General features: G+C 37.3%; 1 protein-coding gene across 1 annotated transcript in view; it reads left to right on the forward strand.

Moving 5' to 3' along the window:
* Positions 1 to 24354, forward strand: part of DMD (dystrophin) — a 2224438-nt gene that overhangs the window by 1549494 nt on the left and 650590 nt on the right. Inside the window, 1 exon segment of the mRNA XM_033201414.1 lies at positions 13659 to 13891. Within this exon segment, the coding sequence (XP_033057305.1) occupies positions 13659 to 13891 (233 nt within the window).

Raw genomic sequence — 24354 nt, forward strand, 5'->3', positions numbered from 1 at the left:
TATATATATTTAGAGAGAGAGCTGAATTACACCTAAGGACTGTGCTTAGTACACTGCAACTTGCACCTCATTCTAATTGTGAAAACAACAACAAATTTTGATTGAGACTGTGTTATTTGTTAGACCTTTGGTTTTGTTGTGAGGAAGGAAAAGATGATTCTGATAATTACGTTAAAGAGTTTATCATCTCCTCTGGTGGATGAGGCTTGTGAGGGCCTGACACATGGTAGAGGGTCTTATTCATTATATAACAACTTTCAAAACACATTGCTAATTATTTTGCTACTTAAGGTAAAAATGTAACTCTCCCAAACAAATAAGAGATTTAGACTGAATTCTGTAGAAAACACTGCTTACCTCATTTTGCTTAGGTTTCACTGCAGAGTCTCATCTCTAACATTCAGGTAGGAGAAGCTCTATTTTAAAATATTGAATAAACAAACCTAAATCAGAATAAATGATTTAATTCAGGAATTATTTAAGGTGCTCAGAATTTTGGTAGAATAGCAGTGTATTTTCTGTAATAAGAACTACACAATGTTCTCTAGCTGGTTATACTCAAATGGTTATATGGATTTTATTCCGATATCAATTTTGCAATTGATGACCACCCTTCATCAGTAGCATGGTCTTTATTATGGTTTCATCTGGCTTTTTCTTCCCTCGTCTTCTGCACTGGGCTGCCTACTCCTTGGCTCTTATTATTACATGCTCTACTTTTTTCACATACAAAGCTCTTCGTGCACTAATAGTGAATTTCTGCTAAAACTGTTACTTTCTTCAAATGTCCTATCAAATGCTGGCTGCCTGATTTATTGGCCTTATAGACTGACTATGTGAATCTTCCATTCTCTGTGGAATTCCATTCCACATTTTAACTTAAAGACTCTCTCTTTCCCACTGCATTCTCTCTGCTGGATAAGCATTTTTCTTTTAATTTCCGTGGTAATGGGAAGGGAATTTTAAATCGTGTTTTGCATACAAGTGTTTAATAGGTTAAAATGAATGCTGTATCAGCTATCTATTGCTGTGCAACAAGCTACCCCAAATGTAGAGACTTAAAATAAGAATCATTATTTTTTTCAGCTCATGATTCTTGATTCTGCTTGGGGTTTGGTTCATCAAGGTGATTCTTTTGCTAGACTCAGCTATGCTCATTCATGCACTCATGGTCAGCTGGTAGTTGATGACCACGTGTGGCATTCAAATGTCTGGTATAACTTTTGGTTATAAGTTGAGACAGTGTGGGTGACAGGATCACCTGCCTGTAATTATTCATCAGGCTAGCATAGTTCCATAGTGGTGGAAGGGTTCCAAGCATAGCCCAACACCCAAACATTTTTAAACCTTTGCTTACGTCGTGTTTGCTGACACCTCATTAGCCGAAACAAGTGACTTGACCAATCCATATTCAAGGTGTGGAGAAATAGACTACAGCTCTTGATAGGAGAATCTGGAATATCTCTTGACAAAAGTATAAATGCAAGAAGAGAATCTGTGGACATTTACTCTCCGGCAGAGATGCTGTCATTTTTGTCACTAAGACACTTCCTGTGTCATATTTTTTTTTTTTATTATACTTTAAGTCCTAGGGTACATGTGCACAATGTGCAGGTTTGTTACATATATATACTTATGCCGTGTTGGTGTGCTGCACCCATCAACTCGTCAGCACCCATCAATTCATCATTTATATCATGTGTACCTCCCCAATGCAATCCCTCCCTCCTCCCCCCTCCCCATGATAGGCCCCAGTGTGTGATGTTCCCCTTCCCGAGTCCAAGTGATCTCATTGTTCAGTTCCCACCTATGAGTGAGAACATGCGGTGTTTGGTTTTCTCTTCTTGTGATAGTTTGCTAAGAATGATGGTTTCCAGCTGCATCCATGTCCCTACAAAGGATGCAAACTCATCCTTTTTATGGCTGCATAGTATTCCATGGTGTATATGTGCCACATTTTCTTAATCCAGTCTGTCACAGATGGACATTTGGGTTGATTCCAAGTCTTTGCTATTGTGAATAGTGCCGCAATAAACATACGTGTGCATGTGTCTTTGTAGTAGAGTAATTTATAATCCTTTGGGTAATACCCAGTAGTGGGATGGCTGGGTCATATGGTACATCTAGTTCTAGATCCTTGAGGAATTGCCATACTGTTTTCCATAATGGTTGAACTAGTTTACAATCCCACCAACAGTGTAAAAGTGTTCCTATTTCTCCACATCCTCTCCAACACCTGTTGTTTCCTGACTTTTTAATGATTGCCATTCTAAGTGGTGTGAGATGGTATCTCATTGTGGTTTTGATTTGCATTTCTCTGATGGCGAGTGATGATGAGCATTTTTTCATGTGTCTGTTGGCTGTATGGATGTCTTCTTTTGAGAAATGTCTGTTCATATCCCTTCCCCACTTTTTGATGGGGTTGTTTGTTTTTTTCTTGTAAATTTGTTTGAGTTCTTTGTAGATTCTGGATATTAGCCCTTTGTCAGATGAGTAGGTTGCAACATTTTCTCCCATTCTGTAGGTTGCCTGTTCACTCTGATGGTAGTTTCTTTTGCTGTGCAAAAGCTCTTTAGTTTAATGAGATCCCATGTGTCAATTTTGGCTTTTGCTGCCGTTGCTTTTGGTGTTTTAGACATGAAGTCCTTGCCCATGCCTATGTCCTGAATGGTACTACCTAGATTTTCTTCTAGGGTGTTTATGGTATTAGGTCTAACATTTAAGTCTCTAATCCATCTTGAATTAATTTTCGTATAAGGGGTAAGGAAAGGATCCAGTTTCAGCTTTCTACTTATGGCTAGCCAATTTTCCCAGCACCACTTATTAAATAGGGAATCCTTTCCCCATTTCTTGTTTCTCTTAGGTTTGTCAAAGATCAGATGGCTGTAGATGTGTGGTATTATTTCTGAGGACTCTGTTCTGTTCCATTGGTCTATATCTCTGTTGTGGTACCAGTACCATGCTGTTTTGGTTACTGTAGCCTTGTAGTATAGTTTGAAGTCAGGTAGCGTGACGCCTCCAGCTTTGTCCTTTTGACTTAGGATTGTCTTGGCAATGCGGGCTCTTTTTTGGTTCCATATGAACTTTAAAGCAGTTTTTTCCAATTCTGTGAAGAAAGTCATTGGTAGCTTGATGGGGATGGCATTGAATTTATAAATAACCTTGGGCAGTATGGCCATTTTCACGATATTGATTCTTCCTATCCATGAGCATGGTATGTTCTTCCATTTGTTGTGTCCTCTTTGATTTCACTGAGCAGTGGTTTGTAGTTCTCCTTGAAGAGATCCTTTACATCCCTTGTAAGCTGGATTCCTAGGTATTTTATTCTCTTTGAAGCAATTGTGAATGGAAGTTCATTCCTGATTTGGCTCTCTGCTTGTCTGTTACTGGTGTATAAGAATGCTTGTGATTTTTGCACATTAATTTTGTATCCTGAGACTTGGCTGAAGTTGCTTATCAGCTTAAGGAGATTTTGGGCCGAGACGATGGGGTTTTCTAAATATACAATCATGTCATCTGCAAACAGGGACAATTTGACTTCTTCTTTTCCTAACTGGATACCCTTGATTTCTTTCTCTTGCCTGATTGCCCTAGCCAGAACTTCCAACACTATGTTGAATAGGAGTGGTGAGAGAGGGCATCCCTGTCTTGTGCCAGTTTTCAAAGGAATTTTTCCAGTTTTTGCCCATTCAGTATGATATTAGCTGTGGGTTTGTCGTAAATAGCTCTTATTATTTTGAGGTACGTTCCATCAATACCGAATTTATTGAGCGTTTTTAGCATGAAGGGCTGTTGAATTTTGTCAAAAGCCTTTTCTGCATCTATTGAGATAGTCATGTGATTCTTGTCTTTGGTTCTGTTTATATGCTGGATTACGTTTATTGATTTGCGAATGTTGAACCAGCCTTTTATCCCAGGGATGAAGCCCACTTGATCATGGTGGATAAGCTTGTTGATGTGCTGCTGAATCCAGTTTGCCAGTATTTTATTGAGAATTTTTGCATCGATGTTCATCAGGGATATTGGTCTAAAATTCTCTTTTTTTGTTGTGTCTCTGCCTCATAAAATGAGTTAGGGAGGATTCCCTCTTTTTCTATTGATTGGAATAGTTTCAGAAGGAATGGTACCAGCTCCTCCTTGTACCTCTGGTAGAATTCAGCTGTGAATCCATCTGGTCCTGGACTTTTTTTGGTTGGTAGGCTATTGATTGTTGCCTCAATTTCAGAGCCTGCTATTGGTCTATTCAGGGATTCAACTTCTTCCTGGTTTAATCTTGGGAGAGTGTAAGTGTCCAGGAAATTATCCAATTCTTCTAGATTTTCTAGTTGATTTGCGTAGAGGCATTTATAGTATTCTCTGATGGTTGTTTGTATTTCTGTGGGGTCGGTGGTGATATCCCCTTTATCATTTTTTATTGCGTCTATTTGATTCCTCTCTCTTTTCTTCTTTATTAGTCTTGCTAGCGGTCTGTCAATTTTGTTGATCTTTTCAAAAAACCAACTCCTGGATTCATTGGTTTTTTGGAGGGTTTTTTGTGTCTCTATCTCCTTCAGTTCTGCTCTGATCTTAGTTATTTCTTGCCTTCTGCTAGCTTTTGAATGTATTTGCTCTTGCCTCTCTAGTTCTTTTAATTGTGATGTTAGAGTGTCAATTTTAGATCTCTCCTGCTTTCTCTTGTGGGCATTTAGTGCTATAAATTTCCCTCTACACACTGCTTTAAATGTGTCCCAGAGATTCTGGTATGTTGTATCTTTGTTCTCATTGGTTTCAAAGAACATCTTTATTTCTGCTTTCATTTCGTTATGTACCAGTAGTCATTCAGGAGCAGGTTGTTCAGTTTCCATGTAGTTGAGCGGTTTGGATTGAGTTTCTTAGTCCTGAGTTCTAGTTTGATTGCACTGTGGTCTGAGAGACAGTTTGTTATAATTTCTGTTCTTGTACATTTGCTGAGGAGTGCTTTACTTCCAATTATGTGGTCAATTTTGAATAAGTGCGATGTGGTGCTGAGAAGAATGTATATTCTGTTGATTTGGGGTGGAGAGTTCTATAGATGTCTATTAGGTCCGCTTGGTGCAGAGATGAGTTCAATTCCTGGATATCCTTGTTAACTTTCTGTCTCGTTGATCTGTCTAATGTTGACAGTGGAGTGTTGAAGTCTCCCATTATTATTGTATGGGAGTCTAAGTCTCTTTGTAGGTCTCTAAGGACTTGCTTTATGAATCTGGGTGCTCCTGTATTGGGTGCATATATATTTAGGAGAGTGAGCTCTTCCTGTTGAATTGATCCCTTTACCATTATGTAATGGCCTTCTTTGTCTCTTTTGATCTTTGATGGTTTAAAGTCTGTTTTATCAGAGACTAGGATTGCAAGACCTGCTTTTTTTTTGTTCTCCATGTCATATTGTTTATTATCCATTGGCAGCCATAAGTTTGTGGTTTGGTGTTTCTTCAGTGCCTGCCCAATATCATGTGGGAAAGAGAAGCCCTTAACAACTTCTCTTAATTTCTACTTCTGAGAAATGAGAGAAAACAAACTTGGATAGGCATAAATGATGTCCAGCACAAATTCTAAGCAGCTATATGAGAGGTGGGTGGCTAGAGAGAGATGGAAAATTCTTTTAATTGAGACATTCTCAACCATAAGCAATTTTTCTTTCCTCAGGAGGCATTTGGTAATGTCAGGAGACGTTTTTGGTTGTACATCTAGGAGGGAGCTCTGGCCAGGGATACTGACAAACAATTCTGATCGTACAATGCACAGGACAGCCACTCACGACAAAGAATTACCTGGGACAAACTGTTAATAGTGCTGAGATTGAGAAATCCCTGCTTTTCACTGAGTGCATGTAGATTAATTCATATAAGTTAGTTATAGAAGGGCACTTAAATGATGCAAACTAAAACAGGAAAAGACAGTGATTATTTCTCTATTCAAATTAGTGAAGGAAGGATATATGTTTAAAGTCAGGTGGAGCTATTTCTCAAGGGTAGTATTTAAGTTGTGAGTGGATGCTAGATGCGCTTGATTGTTACAATCCATATTTTTATAGCTATATCAAATAATCTTCTCTCCCAAATTAAAATGGATATTAGATATATTTCATGGGTACCATATATATTATAAGTTGTAGCTCTTAGAGTCAGAAGTATTTGAGTGATTAACAATTATTGCATATGAATGAGACATGTAAGAAAGATACCTGATGTCCTCTGATTCTTAGAAATATGTGCAGTGGTTAAGCACATTGTCTTGGAAACATCACTTGTTAATGTGAGATCCTGAACAAGTTTCCTTACCTTGGTAAAAGGGAGATGACAACACCTACCCTGAAGATTGTTTGTTAAAGGTGAAATAAAAGAACATTTATGAAGAACCTTGCCTGGCACATAAGAATCACTGAGCAAATGATGGGGGTGATGGCAGTGTTGGTGGTAATTTATCTTACTTATAAATAGTAGCAAATATTTATTGGATTATATTTTTAATAGCAAGAAATAATCTATTAAAATGTAAGTGAATAGCACCATTAAACTTTTAAAATCCATGGCTCCCAAACTTAACATTTTTTTTTCTGAAATCCAGAAATACAAATGGTAATCATGAATCCTTGAGTTCTGGTACTCTGGCCTTGCCTATATAGAGTGCAAGCATTTATTTTTCTAAATGAGAATTATTGATGATAGATGTATCATATATTTTATTTACTCTTTAGAGTGACAGAAAAGAATGCAGACAAAAATAAGTGTTTATGTGTTCATAGTGTTGGTTTCTAATTTTCCAACTTGTATGTGCAGACTGTAAATATTTCGAGGGAAGATGTGAAATTCTTCCTTACCTACACAATAGATTGTTCTTTCTCTGAATCTAGACATAATTTCAAATTTTCTTAAGAAGCTCTCTTGAACTCTTAAGTAATTCATTAAACCACATGCCATCTTTTCAAATATTCAGAAAGAAAATATTCTCCAATGTTGCTTACATGGAGGAGAGTTATTTTATCTACTAGTAAATGGAAGTTGCTAACAATCTTTCCTATTCCCCATAGTTTTAAATAGTGATGCAATTTGACCACATATAACGTTGCTATCCTCTGTTAACATGGAATGATAAGGAGGAAGGGAATATTTAACAGCACTTTTTAGATATTACCTCATAGAATTGTTAATGTGAGTCCAATAACTTATTTTGTAAGTTGAGTGATTTTTCAAATATAAAAATAAAGCAAACAAAAAAAGTTACCCACATTCAACAAAGCTAGAAATAGAGTATATGCTTCTTGCTTTCTTATCAACCAAAGGAGACCTGTGAATTACAGGAAAACCACGTGTGAATACTTCAAAGGAAATATGCCAAACACATTGTGTGTGTGTTTTAAAAGATTTAGTAGCCCCTTTAAAGCTCTAAGTAAAGCTGTTAGTCTGACTAATCATGTACTCCTGAAACCAATTAAATTTTCAGACTAGAGAAATGTTCTTCAAACACTTGAAAAAAATAAGAGTTCCTTCCTAAAGCCAACACCTTTTAATTAACAAAATACTCAGAGCAAAGCTGTGGTTTGCAATAGTATATTACACCTACCGTTATTCATGCTACCATTCTGGTGTACCAAACTCATTCATTTCAGCTATTTTGAGCTTGATTTTCTGTCTGCTTATGGAGGAAAATCACAGTTTTAGTAGAGTCATTTTAATTTTCTAATGAATGCATGAGAAAGGTATTATGTTACATAGTATGTCCTCAGACTATTCAGATGCCCTCTCTCTCTCTTGCTCTGTCTCTGTCTGTCTTTACACACACCCACACCCACACCCACCCACACACACACACGCATACACTGTGTGTATCTATCTGTCTACCTAGATATACAGTTTAATTTTGTACATTGTAATGCATCTGGTTTCTGGCATAAGGTGATTTAGCAAAAAAACAAACAAACAAAACCCACCCAAATCTGTTACTGGAGGAACCTTTCATAGCATAACATCAGAAAGACTATTTTCAGTAAGGACCCTGGGCAGGAAAAGACAGTCCCTCTGGTGGACTTGAGAAGAATACCCTTAGTCTCTGAGATAGTTAGAGAGGCTGATATATGAGCCAGCGAATCCCAGAGCCAGCTTCTTGTAACCCAAGATAGGGGCATAAGGCAAGGGGTGAACACCCAGGCATGATCAGACTTGGGGTTAAGGTTAAATAGGGTACAGAGGAAAAGATTTCCGCCAGCTAGAGGGGAAGCCATTTCCCATGCTCCTTAGGGATGACAACTGGAAACCCAGCCCAGAACATCATTGAAAATTCTGTGTAATAGTTTATATATCCTAACTCTTTACCCATTCTAGGTTATGGGTTCAGGCACTCTTAGCAAAACAAATCCTCTTTCAGTCTTTTAAAATGTCGAGTTGACAGGAAATATCCTTGGCACAACAATATAACCCTGCCTGATCCTTAGAACTATGAACAGGTGACTCAGACTCTGCGAAACCAGTAACAGATCTGACCAGCCTACACTTCACTGAAAAGGGTGATTTGCATATATTTCTAATACTATGCCATGGTGGAAAAGAAAGAACCTCATATGTGTCAGATAGAGGTAAAGGCATCTGAAAGTGCAATAAGAATCAATGTGATATGTGTAATAAAATAAGATAAATAGGCCAGGCGCGGTGGCTCATGCCTGTAATACTAGCATTTTGGGAGGCCGAGGCAGGCGGATCACGAGGTCAGGAGATTGAATCCATCCTGGCCAACATGGCAAAACCCCGTCTCTACTAAAATACAAAAAATTAGCCAGGCATGGTGGAAAATGCCTGTAGTCCCAGATACTCGGGAGGCTGAGGCAGGGGAATTGCTTGAACCCGTGAGGCAGAGGTTGCAGTGAGCTGAGATCATGCCACTGCACTCCATCCAGCCTGGCAACAGAGCAATACTCCATCTCAAAAAAAAAAAAAAGATAATTTTTTTCAGGACCTCAAAACTTCTCCTTTGAAACACTTTGATTAAAAAATGAAAAATATATGCATGCATGAACCTAGAGGCAAGTCTTTTTAGAAAACATAAAGTATTTTAAGTAATGTTTTTCTGAACAGAATTGGCTCTAATGTGTGAGAGGTCTATGAAGATTAGCCTCTTGCTACTTTATGTTTTAAAGTATATTCCTTGAGACCCAAAGTTTCTGACTTTAGAAAACAACTCTCAACTACTATCGGCTATCCTCTAGACACTTTCAAAATCCTCTAAAACCTAATAGTGGTGCAAGATTTTGTCTTTCCTAGTGATAACTAGATTTAAGTAAGAAAATGTTGAAGACTAAAAAGTGTTTAGGACCCACAAGAAAGGTATAATTCTGTTCCTCATAGAGATATTTTAGTTACACACTTCTTATTCTGATCCTCCCCAAAACATAGAAATCTAGAGTTGGCATTTAAAGAGAAAATGAGATTTTTGTCTGGAAACAGGAGAGAAAAGTTTTCAAGAAGTATAGAAAGCGTATGAAAGGGCACAAGGTTTGAAATGGCCTGTACTCATGAGAGAATGCAGAATAGACATGGGTGTGGAGGAGCCTGGAAAGAATGGAGAGAGGTAAGGCTGGAGTATCAAGTCTGGTTCAGAGTACAGAGCATAAAATCCCATACGAATGTAGAACATGAGGAACCAATAACCATTGTGTGAGAAACACAGGAAAAAGAGGAAGAAAAAAGTCCACATAGTGTACTTACAGTCAGAACAATCCTAGGAGATGACTTAATGTATCATGTCATAAAATCCGTAACACAATTCCATTAGATGGGTACTGTTTTCATAGTCACACAAGCGAAAACTCTTGAGGGTCAAGATGTTCAGTGTAGCAGGCATAGTATAATTTCTTAGCTCAAGATGCCTCCAATGTCAGTGAACATTACTTTCCCAAGACTGTCTATTTAGGAAATAGTAAGGCCAGTTGTCTATGAAGGAAGTACTGTTATAATCGCCATTTTACGGAGGAGTAAATGGAGATTCAGAGAGGTTAAGTCATCTGACTATAGTTACACAGCTACAAAATAAATAGAGCAAGGATTCAAATACAACAATCTGGTCCTAGAAAGCCTAAACATGCTACACCCTGCTTTCTGATTCAGAGCTATTTCCTGCTTTTCTCCCTTCCATAGAAAAAAAAAAAAAAATGTATGTGTGTGGGGTTGGGGGCGAATAAATTGACTGGCTGTATTTTCTCTCTTTAATATTTGATCTTTCATTGTCTGCACCAAGCAGTGGGTCTTCCTCCTTTATCTTCTTCTTTTGAAAATAGCTAAAATCACCTAACTGGTAAAAACCTAGGCAGGTTTTGTGTTCTAGCCTCCATTCTTCCAGTCTAATGGGTGGTTGTTAAATTTAGTACTCATTGTATGTAGAAGACCTCTAAGTTCACTAAAGAGCTTACTGCACATTGATTTTTTTTTTTAGATTCAAAAGGAATCAATTGAGCACCTCCTATACTCCAGGACATGTGCAAGATGGAAGAGATAGAGCAGTGAAAAAGTCTGATACGGTTTCCCCTCCCTTTCCCAGCTGTGTACAGATGTTCTTCAGGTGGTAAACGCCGGAGAAGAGGAGACCAGAAATACTGGCCTGATGGGTCTATAGATGAGATTATCTGCCCATGACTGGTGCAGAGATGGCTGCATTGCTAGACCTCTCCATCTTCTTCTGAATATGTGTCCACTAATTTATTATCCCAGTGGCATATTTAGTCATCATGAACCATCCTCCCTTTTTGAGTCTCAGGCCCTGGCCTTGCTTCTCAATAGACTCCCTCCCTCCCTTCCTTCCTCCTTCCTTCCCCGACTGCTTGACTTCCTGACTTCCTTCCTTCCTTCCTGCCTTCCTGCCTTGTCTTGCCTTGCTTTTCAATTGATTCCCTTACTCCCTCCCTTCCTCTTTCCTTCCTCCCTCCCTCCCTCCCTGACTTCCTGACTTCCTTTCTTCTTTCCTTCTTCTTTTCTGTCTTTTTCCAAACGTGCTTTTCAGGAAACAGTGGTCTGCTTGTTGAAGTCTGATAATTTTCTACTTCCTCATCCTCCACTCTATTGAAATTTAGTGTGACATGATCATTTCCACCTCATTAGGTACTTCTTTCATGGTCAGAAGTAAGTCTGGAGAAAAAAAAAATCTCTTGTTTCTGCTCTCATTTGAGGGTCAAATTTTCAATAAGTCACTTTTTAAAAAAGCATTTTCTGACACTTCTCATAAGCTTGAAACCCTCCTAAACTGCTGTATATTGCCTCCGTATACATTGTGTATCTATTTTAGGAGCACTCCATCCACATTTGCCAGTCAGCCTGGTGTTCTGCAGTTAGTTCCTACAGTGATATTTTAATTTAGCTCTCTTTTCATCCTCACACATGCATCCTCTCTGGATATTTAGCTCCTTTCCTGGAATCCCTTTTAAGATTTCTAGACCTTGTTTGCTTCCATGATTTCTTCTCCTGGACTGTGACACAAAACGCTATTCCTTCTTTACATTACATTTAATTCTTTCTAGAAAGAGCCTCAGAGTAGTCAGATAGCTTTGAGAAACAAAATTTTTTCTTTATCGCCTCAGTGTTACTGCCTTTGAATCATTATTTCTTGACATAAATTTCTTTATTCTATCTGACACTTAAAACACTATTTTTTTTCTGTCTGCATTGATCAATATTAGTTCCTTCATTCACAGAAAACTGTTTGTGTCCCTGAGAAGTTTGAAAGACAAGAAACATTTTTCCATTCTACTCATCTTCTTCTCTAATGAGGAGACAACCTTAAAAACACAGTTACATAGCCGTAAAAATTAATGAATGGCTACCTCAGAATGAAAATTCAATATCTCATTTTTTTTTTAGTGTTCTTAGAATAGTTCACTAGTTGTCCATGCCTCTGAGTCTCCTGTTGAGATGTCTTTTGCAGCTTTCTTTGAAACCTTCTATTCCGAACTACATAGTCCAATAATTTTGCCACCAGTCTTCTGGTTATATTATGCTCCTGAGTTCATTGTCTATAAACTTGATTAGGCATTCCTTCCCCTCGCCACTCACCTCTAATAGCCCAGCTGTGTGTCGGTATTTAGTATCAATTCACACCAGCAAGTTCAGCCCTTTTCAATCAATATAGGGCCACACAGAGACCTTGACTGACTACTCCCCAAGTATTTAACATTTTGGGGCCTTATCTCCAGTTTTTCACCACAGTTTTTCATCACTGTGTTTCTTTTTTTTTTTTTTTTTTTTTTTTTTGAGACAGAGTCTCGCTCTGTCGCCCAGGCTGGAGTGCAGTGGCCGGATCTCAGCTCACTGCAAGCTCCACCTCCCGGGTTTATGCCATTCTCCTGCCTCAGCCTCCCAAGTAGCTGGGACTACAGGCGCCCGCCACCTCGCCTGGCTAGTTTTTTGTATTTTTAGTAGAGACGGGGTTTCACCATGTTAGCCAGGATGGTCTCGATCTCCTGACCTCGTGATCCGCCCGTCTCGGCCTCCCAAAGTGCTGGGATTACAGGCTTGAGCCACCGCGCCCGGCCCACTGTGTTTCTTACTAGCCAAATGTTTATAAAAACATTAATACCTAACGTCATTGATTACCTACTATAGTGTCAGGTGCTGTAATAATATTATTATGATGATGGTTATGCTGTTGTTTCTGGCATTGTCATACATGTGTCGCTTGTACTACTCATTGAATCTACACAACTGCCCTTATGACATTTACCCTATTATTATTCCTCTTTTAAGGTAAATATATGAAAAATGCTTCCCACTTTGCCTTGCTTACTGCTAGTATTGAACAAATGTTACAACTGAAACTTAGAGAGGTTATGTGGCTTAATCAAGGTCCCAGAGTTCCTAAGGCAGAGAGTAGGATTGTCTACCAAGCATTTTAATTCTAGTACTACACATCTTAACCATTATCATAGGCTGACTTACTCTACAGTGTCCAACACTATTCATATTACAATTTATTTAACGACTTTGAAACAGTGTTTCATGTCTAAATAGAATAACTAGCTCTCATTTTTAAGAAAATATTGTATCTCGGTTTTTCTTCGCTGCTAGCCAGTCTACTAACAATTTGAAATAAAAAGAAAAAAAAATATGATAAACTGCTCCCAGTATAAAATACAGAGCTAAGACAAGAACGTTTCATTGACTTTGATTTCCCTAGGGTCCAGCTCTGAATTAATTTACTTCCTGTTCAAGGGAATTTTAAGTCAGAAAGAAGATCTTATCACATCTTGTTTTGCCTTTTTTTTTCCCTTGAATGAAAAAAAATAAGTAAAATTTATTCCCCTGGCAAGGTCTGAAAACTTTTGTTTTCTTCACCACTTCCACAGTGTTTATTATTGTTATTGAGAAGACTTATTTAACTTAAATTACTTGTCCAGGCATGAGAATGAGCAAAATCATTTTTTTAAAAAATTGTTAAATGTATATTAATGAAAAGATTGAATCTTTTAATTTTCTACCATATATTGCTGAACAAAGTATCCACATTGTTAGAAAAATATATAGAATGTCATGAATAAGAGTTTGGCTCAAATTGTTACTCTTCAATTAAATTTGACTTATTGTTATTGGAATTGGCTCTTTAGCTTGTGTTTCTAATTTTTCTTTTTCTTCTTTTTTCCTTTTTGCAAAAAACCCAAAATATTTTAGCTCCTAGTCAGACTGTTACTCTGGTGACGCAACCTGTGGTTACTAAGGAAACTGCCGTCTCCAAACTAGAAATGCCATCTTCCTTGATGTTGGAGGTACCTGCTCTGGCAGATTTCAACCGGGCTTGGACAGAACTTACCGACTGGCTTTCTCTGCTTGGTCGAGTTATAAAATCACAGAGGGTGATGGTGGGTGACCTTGAGGATATCAACGAGATGATCATCAAGCAGAAGGTATGAGAAAAAAATGATAAAAGTTGGCAGAAGTTTTTCTTTAAAATGAAGATTTTCCACCAATCACTTTACTCTCCTAGACCATTTCCCACCAGTTCTTAGGCAACTGTTTCTCTCTCAGCAAACACATTACTCTCACTATTCAGCCTAAGTATAATCAAGGATATAAATTAATGCAATTAACAAAAGTAGCCATACATTAAAAAGAAGTATACAAAAAAAGCAGAAACCTTACAAGAATAGTTGGCTGAGTTAAATTTACTAAACAACCTGGTATTTTAAAAAATCTGTTTTATACCAAATAATCACTCAACGGAGCTATTTACATTTATACTATTTGTTTTGGCACTATGCAGCCCAACATATTGCAGAATCAAATACAATACTCTGGGAATTGATTATTATCCCCTCTTCTAAGTTGTCTGTGCCAATTTTCCTCCTCCAATGATAAGGATTATTGAAAGAGAGATATAAATTAAAAAGAGAAAAGTAACAAAACATAAGATGTTTTAAAATACCCTAGATCTTAATGTTGGCATTTACGCAATGCCATGTTCAAATGAACATGTTTTTAATACAAAAAGTTCATTTTTCAGCCTCAGTGTAATCCATTTGATAAAATTATGACATCAACTAGAAGCATTAGAATACATTTATATAAATATGGTTTACGTAACTAGATCAAATATACTATACATCTTTTATATATGTGAATGGTTAAGAAAAATAATTTTGGAATTGTTATACATTAAAGTTTTTTCACTTGTAACAGCTTTCAAGTCTTTCTAAAGAAATAGAAAGTTGTACTGAAGGTATTTAGGTATTAAAGTACTACCTTTTGAAAAAATAAGAAGTGAGGCAGACAGAGTAAGGGGAATTTCTTTGTAAAATAAAATTCAGCAATTCAGTAGGAATAAAGTAATTTGATAGTAAACAACCTGCATTTAAAGGCCTTGGGCTTGAATACAGAAGACCTGAATTCAGTGCCATTTGCAAATGATGACTGTAGTCAAGCCATCTCTGAATCTTGTTTCCTATTCTGAGTACAGAGCACACAGAATACACATTCACATTCACAATATAGTTATGGATATGGATGTATATAATATATGTAAATACCACATATATGTACATGAAAATTTGTTTTACTTCTGCTTTATAAAAAGTAATTATAGCCACATTTTTCAGAAAACATAACTGAGGCTCATAGATGTCAAATTCCCAGTAAGCAGCAGAACAAGGATTCAAATCCAAGTCTGTTTGATTCCTAAGCCAGTGTTATTACTTGCTACATATACTGCAGGCACTATATGTATCAAGTAATAATACATATACTACAAGTAATACATACTATTGCTGCAGTAATAACTGTAACTGCAATTACTATTTAGTGATTTGTATGTAGATGTAGATGTAGTCTATGTCAGACACTATGCTGAGCATTTTATAGTTGCTATGTACTGATACATAGAGAAACAAGAGGTATGTTCTTTCACAATACCACATTGAGTTATATAATACTCCCAGGACTTTTATTTACCAAAGGAAACAATATTTTATTAACGTTTAAAGCCCAGGTTTTGAAGTGAGATTGTTTGGGTTCAAAGCTTGGCTCCCAAGCTATGTGACCTTGAGTAAGTTATTCAGCCTCCCTGAGCCCAAGTTTATCTATCTATAAAATGTGGGTAGTTGTACTATCTGCCTTGCAGTTTGTTATCAGAATTAAGTTTGTTGGTACATGAAAAATGCTTCCCACTTTGCCTTGCTTACTGCTTACTGCTAGTATTGAACAAATGTTAGTAATTATATTTGAGTCCACCACGAACTCTAGAAATCTAACCAATGATGGTATTTATATTATGCAAACTGTATATCACATCATAATACTATATGGAAATGAGAGCTTGTTTCCACTTCTGTACCCTATTCTACCATTGACATTATAGCTTCCTGCAGAAGTTACCTAATAATAGATTGGGAGAGAAAGTCCACACTTCCTTGTGACAGGTTTGCGAGTCCTGCATTTAGGGAAGCCATTGATGTGCTCAGTAGTCTCCAGAGTTCTCTAAATAAATTTGTCCTTTTCAGAAAGGACTACTAATTTGATGCCGCCTCGCAGAGATTGTCTTTAAATATAGGTCAAAAACTAACGTAGAGGCCAGGTGCAATTTTTCACGCCTGCAGTCTCAGTGCTTTGGGAGGCTGAGGCAGATGGATCACTTGAGGTCAGGAGCTTGAGACCAGCCTGGTCAACAGGGCAAAACCACATCTCTACTGCAAATACAAAAATTAGCCGGGTGTGGTGGCACATGCCTATAATCCCAGCTACTAGGGAGGCTAAGGCAGGAGAATCACTTGAATCCTTGACCAGAGGTTCCATTGAGCTGAGATTGCGCCATTGCACTCCAGCCTGTGCGACAGAGTGAGACTCTGTCTCAGAAAAATAATAATGTAGGGGAAAAAGTCAAAAGCCATTTCTGAGACACAAAAAATAGGATTTATAAATTTATATAGTATAAAAATATTTTTAAAATATTATATATAGCATATTATATGTAATGATATATAATGTACATATATATTTATAAAAAATCTAATCTCCCTTCTCTTGCTTGCTGAATAGTGGGATGCTTTGCCTGTCTCTTCCTCTTATATTAAAAAATAATTAATAAAGACATTGTCAGTTCTTGGCTTTTATTGCCTCAATCACCAAATTGTCAGTAAAATGGCCCTAAATAATCATTAAACAAATATCTGTGAGAGGGGAAATAAGAAGGAGGAGTAAGTGTGGGGAGGATTTTATTATAATTTCAGGAAATCAATATCAATTTTATGTAAAGTTTTAAATAAAGCAATCCCAACGTTAATGTTTGATGTGTGAAAAATTAGGCAAAATTCCAAAAGGGCTTTATAAACTGAAAAAAAACTTTACTAACACCTATCCATTTTTATTATTTTAACCAACTTCTATTGAGCTGCCACTGAGTACCTGGGAGATATAAAGTTGTACAACATAGAATGTGCAGGTAAAAGAGGTTGAAGGAAGAAAATAATAACACTATGATAGAGATAAATTTTAGGATAATAGCTAACACATACTTAGCACTAATGATATGCCAGTCATTGATCTAAGTACTTCATGTGAATTCTTTAATGCTTACAGCATCACTGTGAGGTAGATACAGAGGCACAGTAAGGATAATAACCTGCCCAAGATCAAGGAAGAAAGAGACAATGATGAAATATGAACTCAAGCAGTTTTCAACTTCTCTGATATTGTGTGAGTGATGCTGTTGGGGCTTTCTTCGGGGAAAACTAAGCCAGGAGAGAGAACAGATGCCAGTAAGATATTCCTGAAGAAGATAAAACTTAAACCAAGCATTACAGAATGAGTTGGAATTACCTAGCTAGATAAAACGAGAAGGGCAATCCAGGCAGAGGGAGCAGACTGTGCTTTTCACTGAGGTGGAAAAAAAACAGAGTACATCATAGGAATTGTGATTCCATATGGCTGAAGTTAAGGGTATATGATGAGAAGAAATTGATGAGGTTGAATAGAGAGGACTGGGCTAAATAATGGGAATCCTTTGTTGCCAGACTGAGGAATTTTGATGATGGCCTACAGGCAGTGGAACCCTGAAAGGATTGTAAACAGGAAAATAAAATCATCAAATATAGTTTAGTTGCCTATCAGTTAGAGCTCTCTGGATGCAAGCAACAGAAATCATTCTCTGATTAAATCAGGCAGAAAGTAAATGTGCTATAATTAGCACAAAGGCAATGGAACAAAACTTACAAAAGGAAAAAGAATCTGAGCATGCCTTTCTGGCATGCGGCTAGCAAGGAGTATTCCAGTCTGTTTGTGATATTCTCTTTTCTCCATCCTGTGTGTAACTCTGTTCAAATTTTAAAGTCTTAAAAGAGAATCCAGTTAACCTTGCTTGGGTCACATGTTAATACATGAGCTAGAAGAGAGCAGAAAATTTTATTTAAATCCCTCTCCTCCCCAAGTCTCAAAATTAGGGAAAGGCAATTCTTCCAAATAGCAACTGGGGTCTGTTGACAATAGAAGAAGGAAAAGGTTCTGACCAACCACTAAACAATGATTGTCCACTGAACTCAGTCAAGAACATGTAGAATAAGTTGGAGGACAGAGCAAATAAAGGAGATTTGTAGGGGGTAATTATTATGTACTAAAGCAAGCTTGTTCAACTCATGGCCTGTGAGCCACATGCAGCCCAGGATGGCTTTGAATGTGACCCAACACAAATTTGTAAATTTCTTAAAACATGAATTACTTTTTGTGATTTTTTTTTTTTTCGCTCATCAGCTGTCATTAGTGTTAGTGTATTTTATGTGTGGCCCGGGACAATTCTTCCAATGTGGCCCAGGGAAGCCAAAAGATTGGATACAGCTGATCTAAAGCAACAGGGTCATCTACTCAACTTTGCAACATGTAGACCTGAAATAAAGACCATCCATATACCAATACCTCAAATATAAATTTGTTTGATTATGACACATACAAAAATTAGTTCTCAGTAAATGTAGATAGCTTGAAGGATAATGTGAATGCAATGTGATAAGGAAACTTCATATTGAACAGATTGGAATGTGAGGATTATAATTTATAATTCCAAAGCATCAGAAGTTAGATAAGATAATGCAATAAGACATTTTATGATTCAAGACGAAGTTAGTTATGAGATTCAGACCAAACCTTAGACACACAGTAATTGAAATATTTGCCACAGAAAGGGTATAAGGACATGACATTCAAGTAAGCTAGCCTTTTACTAGCTTTAGACTTTGAACGCAGAAAACATATTTGGTGAAAAGCTTCTGGTCTCCTTTAGTATGTATTGCTTGATTAAAGTATTATTTTAGAAAATGGTGAAATGCTCCCATATTGAAATAAAAATAATTTTTACTAAGTGAATTATATTCAGTAAAAAAATGGAAGCTATAATTACAACTTTAATTTTTTAAGTTTTAAGAATACAGCCATTTAAAAAAATTAAGCAAATCTACTTCATTTTAGACAGTAGAAAACATACTATTACTTTTAGAAGAATAGAGATGAGATATATGCAAATTAAGCCTTTAGAAGTAAAACACACACGAAGTTCAAAGTTTAATTTCTAGAATTGTGAATCAATAGCAGTGGATGATTTGTACCTTATAGCTTAGTGTCAGAGAAATCTGATTAAAAAATGCTTTTTTCTATTTCATCACGTTTAAGTAAAATTGCTCTGAAACAATATTTGACAATAATTAGCAGTTTTCTTTGTTGACATAATCTATCAAATGCAGGGAAAAATATGTCCTGGGTTTTGCTCTGAGAGTGATTATTAAATCTGACCCTTAAGGAAAGGAAAGAGAAAACAAAGAAGGGAGGAAAGGAAGGAGGAAAGGGAGAAAAAGGAAGGAAGAGAGGAAGGCAAGCAGGAAAAAGGGGAAGGAGGGAGAAAAAACAAAAGAAAGAGAGATGGAGGGAGACAGGAGGGAGAGAGGTGGAAGGGGAAATATGAAGAGAGGTTTGCAGCAGTAGAGACTAGTGTTGCTATCAACAAATAGAATTTAGATGGCCATATGATATTATTTTTCATAATACTGGTGTCTGATTACCTGTACTGAGTTAATTGTAGTCTTTTTTCAATTCCGTTTGGCCAGGTGTTCAGGGTAATTCACCACAAAATCTCAACCACTGCACTTGTATTGAATAAGGAATTGAATTGGCAAAGGCATTTTATCCTCCAATAAGACCTCTCCAGACTGGGGTTGAGACAAAACTGGCCAATCTGGACAAGATGATAATAGCATTGTTCAAGATTCGTTTTTAACCACACATTGCACTCTTACCTGGGAGATTTCATTATCTAAAGATTGAATGAGCAGTTTTAGTGGGTACAGTGTATATTTAAATGGGACATAATTATTTGAATGAATTTAATTTTTGTTATTGTTAAGGTCAAAGTACTTAATAAAAATTATGATTTTTTAAAACTCTGCCTATACACAAAAAGCATTTGAATTAGCTACAGAATAATTCTGATTATAACTTTTGTTGAATAAATTCAGTCGAAATCTGATTACTAAACAACTTGTATAGTATAGCCTTGGAAGAATTGATGGGACAATGTGTAGGTAAAGTGGCATTGGCTATTTAAACTAAAAGTAATACAAAACAGAATGTTTCTTGGTTTTATTCTATTGTCACGAACTCAGCAGAAAGTGGGTATTACAGATAGTTTCTCTTATTTAACAAATGAGAGGACTTATAGACAATTTAGTTAATTGATCTAAAGTCACTTAGTAAATGTAATTGTCCTAACACAAACCCAGACCCCAGACCTCTTGGGAATAGATAATGTTTCTTACTTCTTTTCTGTTTTCTCAGCCACCCCCCTCAACTTCTTACACATCTCATTTCTCCATCCAAATTATAACAAAACAAAGTAAACACGGTTTATTTCCATGGGCATCCAGTGGATTTCACGAGGTTGGGTGACAGCCATCTTAGGGTGAGGAGATTGATTACTCTGTTTTTCTCTTTCATCGATCAGCAATCCAACCCTTCTCATCTCATCATTTTATTTCTGTACAAACTCATTTAAGAAATGCCAATTAAGAAATGCCAATTAAGAAATTAATGTTGTAATCTGTTTGGCTGAAGATATTTACAAATTCTGTGCTTTAATTATCTTCCAACCAATGTACATGTCTCTGGTAGACAGCTTGTGACCATGTGGATGACTGATCCATATTTATATAATTTTCTTTCTTTACCTAATGAGATCAAATCCACTATTATCTTCACTGAAGGATGTAAAGATATGTCAATGTCAGTAATGTGACTTATTTTATATTCTCTAGTCACAACAAAAATAACCCCCCCTTAAATAAAAACGTCATAGAGTTGCAAACACACACACACACATACAAAATCATATTTTCTAAGTCTCCCAATTACCTTTTTATGGAAAATGATACCATATGCTTTTTTCTTAAAGAAACTATATAAACTTATAAACTATACTAAATACATATTTCAAAGTCTATGAATGGAAATTTATATCTTATTATATTTTAATTCAATTCACTGTAAACTTTTCTGTCAAATCTTATCAAGCAAAACTGATCCAGGATATTTACATGAATTCTGATGAAAGTCACTGTACTGTGTTTTCCATAAAATACCAGTGGGATTCTGATAAGGAAGTTTATGTTTGTCATTGTGTTTAAATAGAGAATTCTGAGCTGGGCATGGTAGCTCACTCCTGTAATCTCAGCACTTTGGGAGGCAGAGGCGGGAGGATCACCTGAGGTTGGGAGTTTGATACCAGCCTGACCAACATGGAGAAACCCTGTCTCTACTAAAAATACAAAATTACCCGGGCCTCGTGGCACATGCCTGTAACCCCAGCTACTCCAGAGGCTGAGGCAGGAGAATTGCTTGAACCCGGGAGGCAGATATTGCAGTGAGCCTAGATCACACCATTGCACTCCAGCCTGAGCAACAAGAGTGAAACTCCATCTCAAATAAATAAATAAATAAATAGAGAATTCTATTTACAAGCACTCACCACCACTCCCGGCTAATTTTTTGTGTTTTCAGTAGAGATGAGGTTTCACTATGGTGGCCAGGCTGGTCTCGAACAACTGACCTTATGATCCACCTGCTTGGCCTCCCAAAGTGCTGGGATTACAGACATAAGCCACTGTGCCCAGCTGCCAATATGTGTTGGTCTTTTTAATCAATGATTCAGTCCAAAATCATTTTGTCCTTTATATATTTTCTTGTAAAGCTGCTTCTGTTGTCTTGAACTTTTCTATTAAAATGTAAGCTGTCATTTGACTTTTTAGATTGTTATTTTCTAGTCCTTGAAATAAATTTAAATTCCTGTAAAGGAAGGTGTAATATTCTATTGACATAGCCACTAAGTATATACTAAGTACTTTATAAATATTGTTGATTTACTTTATCTTTACAGATTACTAGTTTTATTTAGTATTTGGAATATAACAATATTTTATAGAGCTACATTCATATGTACGTTTGTCTTAACTGTTAAATGCAGTATGATTCATGTCTACTTTTGGTCAATGATGAATGAAAGTCTCCTGAGAATTAAATTTGCCGCATCAATGCAAAAACAATCATAATTTTAAACACTCTAAGAATTTTAGCAATTAAAGGATTTTTTTCCAGTTTATTGTGTTAAGATTGTGTTTAGCTATGTGTGACAGCATTCTCACTACAGTGGCTTATCCAGATAGTTTCTTTTTCTCATAGAGCAAGACTTCCAGAATTATGTGTTCCAGGGTCAGTGCAGCAGCCGCAAAACCCTATGTCCCCATTCTTTCCTTCAACCCCAGTCATCTCCAACATGAGGCTTTCTTTTTGTTTTGTTTTGCTTTTGTTTTTGTTTTTGTTTGAGATGGAGTCTCTGTTACTAGGCTGGAGTGCAGTGGCGCAATCTCGGCTCACTGCAACCTCTGACTCCCTGGTTCAAGGGATTATCCTGCCTCAGCCTCCCGAGTAGCTGGGATTACAGGCATACACCACCATGCCCAGCTAATTTTTGTATTTTTAGTAGAGATGGATTTTCATCATGTTGGCCAGGATGGTCTCAATCTCCTGACCTCATGATCTGCCTCCCTCAGCCCCGCAGTGCTGGGATTACAGGCATGAGCCACCACGCCTGGCAAGACTTTCTTTCCTGTAATCTCAACATGGCTGTCTGCCTCCAGGCACTATGTCTGTACTTTAAAATGGAAGAAGGGAAAATGAGGAAAGTAAAAGCGTATTCCAGCAGTGTCAGCTCCTGTTTGTAAGGAAAACAAATGCTTTTCTGGCAGCCCCACACAGAAGAGTTTCTACTTGACAGTGCATTAACCAGAAATGTGTCACATGACCATTCCTAACTTCTAAGGATCTTGGGAGGATTGAGTGGTTTTTTTTTTTTTTTTTTTTTTTTTTGAGACGGAGTCTTGCTCTGTCACCCAGGCTGGAGTGCAGTGGCCGGATCTCAGCTCACTGCAAGCTCCGCCTCCCGGGTTCACGCCATTCTCCTGCCTCAGCCTCTGGAGTAGCTGGGACTACAGGCGCCCGCCACCTCGCCCGGCTAGTTTTTTTGTATTTTTTAGTAGAGACGGGGTTTCACGGTGTTAGCCAGGATGGTCTCGATCTCCTGACCTCGTGATCTGCCCGTCTCGGCCTCCCAAAGTGCTGGGATTACAGGCTTGAGCCACCGCGCCCGGCCGGATTGAGTGTTTTAACTGAGTAGGTATGTTTCTTTCTTCATAATTCAAAATGTGAAAATTAGTGACTTAGCTATAAAACCTTGCTAGTCGGAACAGAATTTGGATTTTTTTAGCTAAGAAGGAAAGAAAGGATATTGGATAGGCAGCTGGCCATGCTAGCCAAGATACTCTTCATAATGTATATTTTTCTCCTTTGGACATATGTAGTTTTAACTTAGCTAAATATGATGTGATTGTTTTCCTATCTTCTTAGTTCTGTTTAAATTTGTTTCAGAAATCAAGGAAATAAAATGCAGAAAAAAACTCTATTATTCATGTCTCTCTTTCTGCCTCTCAATATTTTTATGTTGGAGAAAGAGAAAGCAGTCACTTTCATAATAGCTTAAATAGTCTGACAAACTCTAAAGATGTTAGGTCATCAGTTTGTATATTCTGAATTATTAAGACCCAAACACACTCACTGAGTTCAAGAGAAAGTATAGACTGAGCAATAAAAACATTACCAGTTCTAGCAATGATAATCAAACAAGAAAACAAGTAATATAGTCTGTTTAGAATAACATGTTTTAAAGATCAAGTTTTTCTTCCTTGCCAATGTTGCCTTTCTTGTAACACTTTTTTTTTTTTTTTTCCTTCTTGAGATAGGCTTTCCTATCTTTCATCACAAACCCCAGTATTTACTTGGCCATTCATAGCAGCACCACTGCATGGCCCAGACTTGTAGATATTTCCCTCCTTCTATCGTTGTTCCAATAAAAATAGCCACTCTTATCTCTCATAATCTCAGCTATTTTGTGCCATAAAAATGGAAAATAATGAGTATTAAGATACTAACTAGGGGCTAGGCGCAGTGGCTCACGCCTGTAATCCCAGCACTTTGGGAGGCCAAGGTGGGCGAATCACGAGGTCAGGAGATCAAGACCATCCTGGCTAATGTGGTGAAACCCCATCTCTACTAAAAATACAAAAAATTAGCCGGGCACGGTGGCGGGCACCTGTGGTCCCAGCTACTCGGGAGGCTGAGGCAGGAGAATAGTGTGAACCCAGGAGGCGGGGCTTGCAGTGAGAGCCAAGATCGTGCCACTGCACTCCAGCCTGGGTGACAGATCAAGACTTAGTCTCAAAGAAAAAAAAAAAAGAGATACTAACTGGGTTTCAGTCATATAAGATGAGTAAGTCCTACAAGTCTACTGTAC

Source organism: Trachypithecus francoisi, unplaced genomic scaffold (genome assembly GCF_009764315.1).
Source record: "Trachypithecus francoisi isolate TF-2019V2 unplaced genomic scaffold, Tfra_2.0 Lachesis_group6, whole genome shotgun sequence".
NCBI lineage: Eukaryota > Metazoa > Chordata > Mammalia > Primates > Cercopithecidae > Trachypithecus > Trachypithecus francoisi.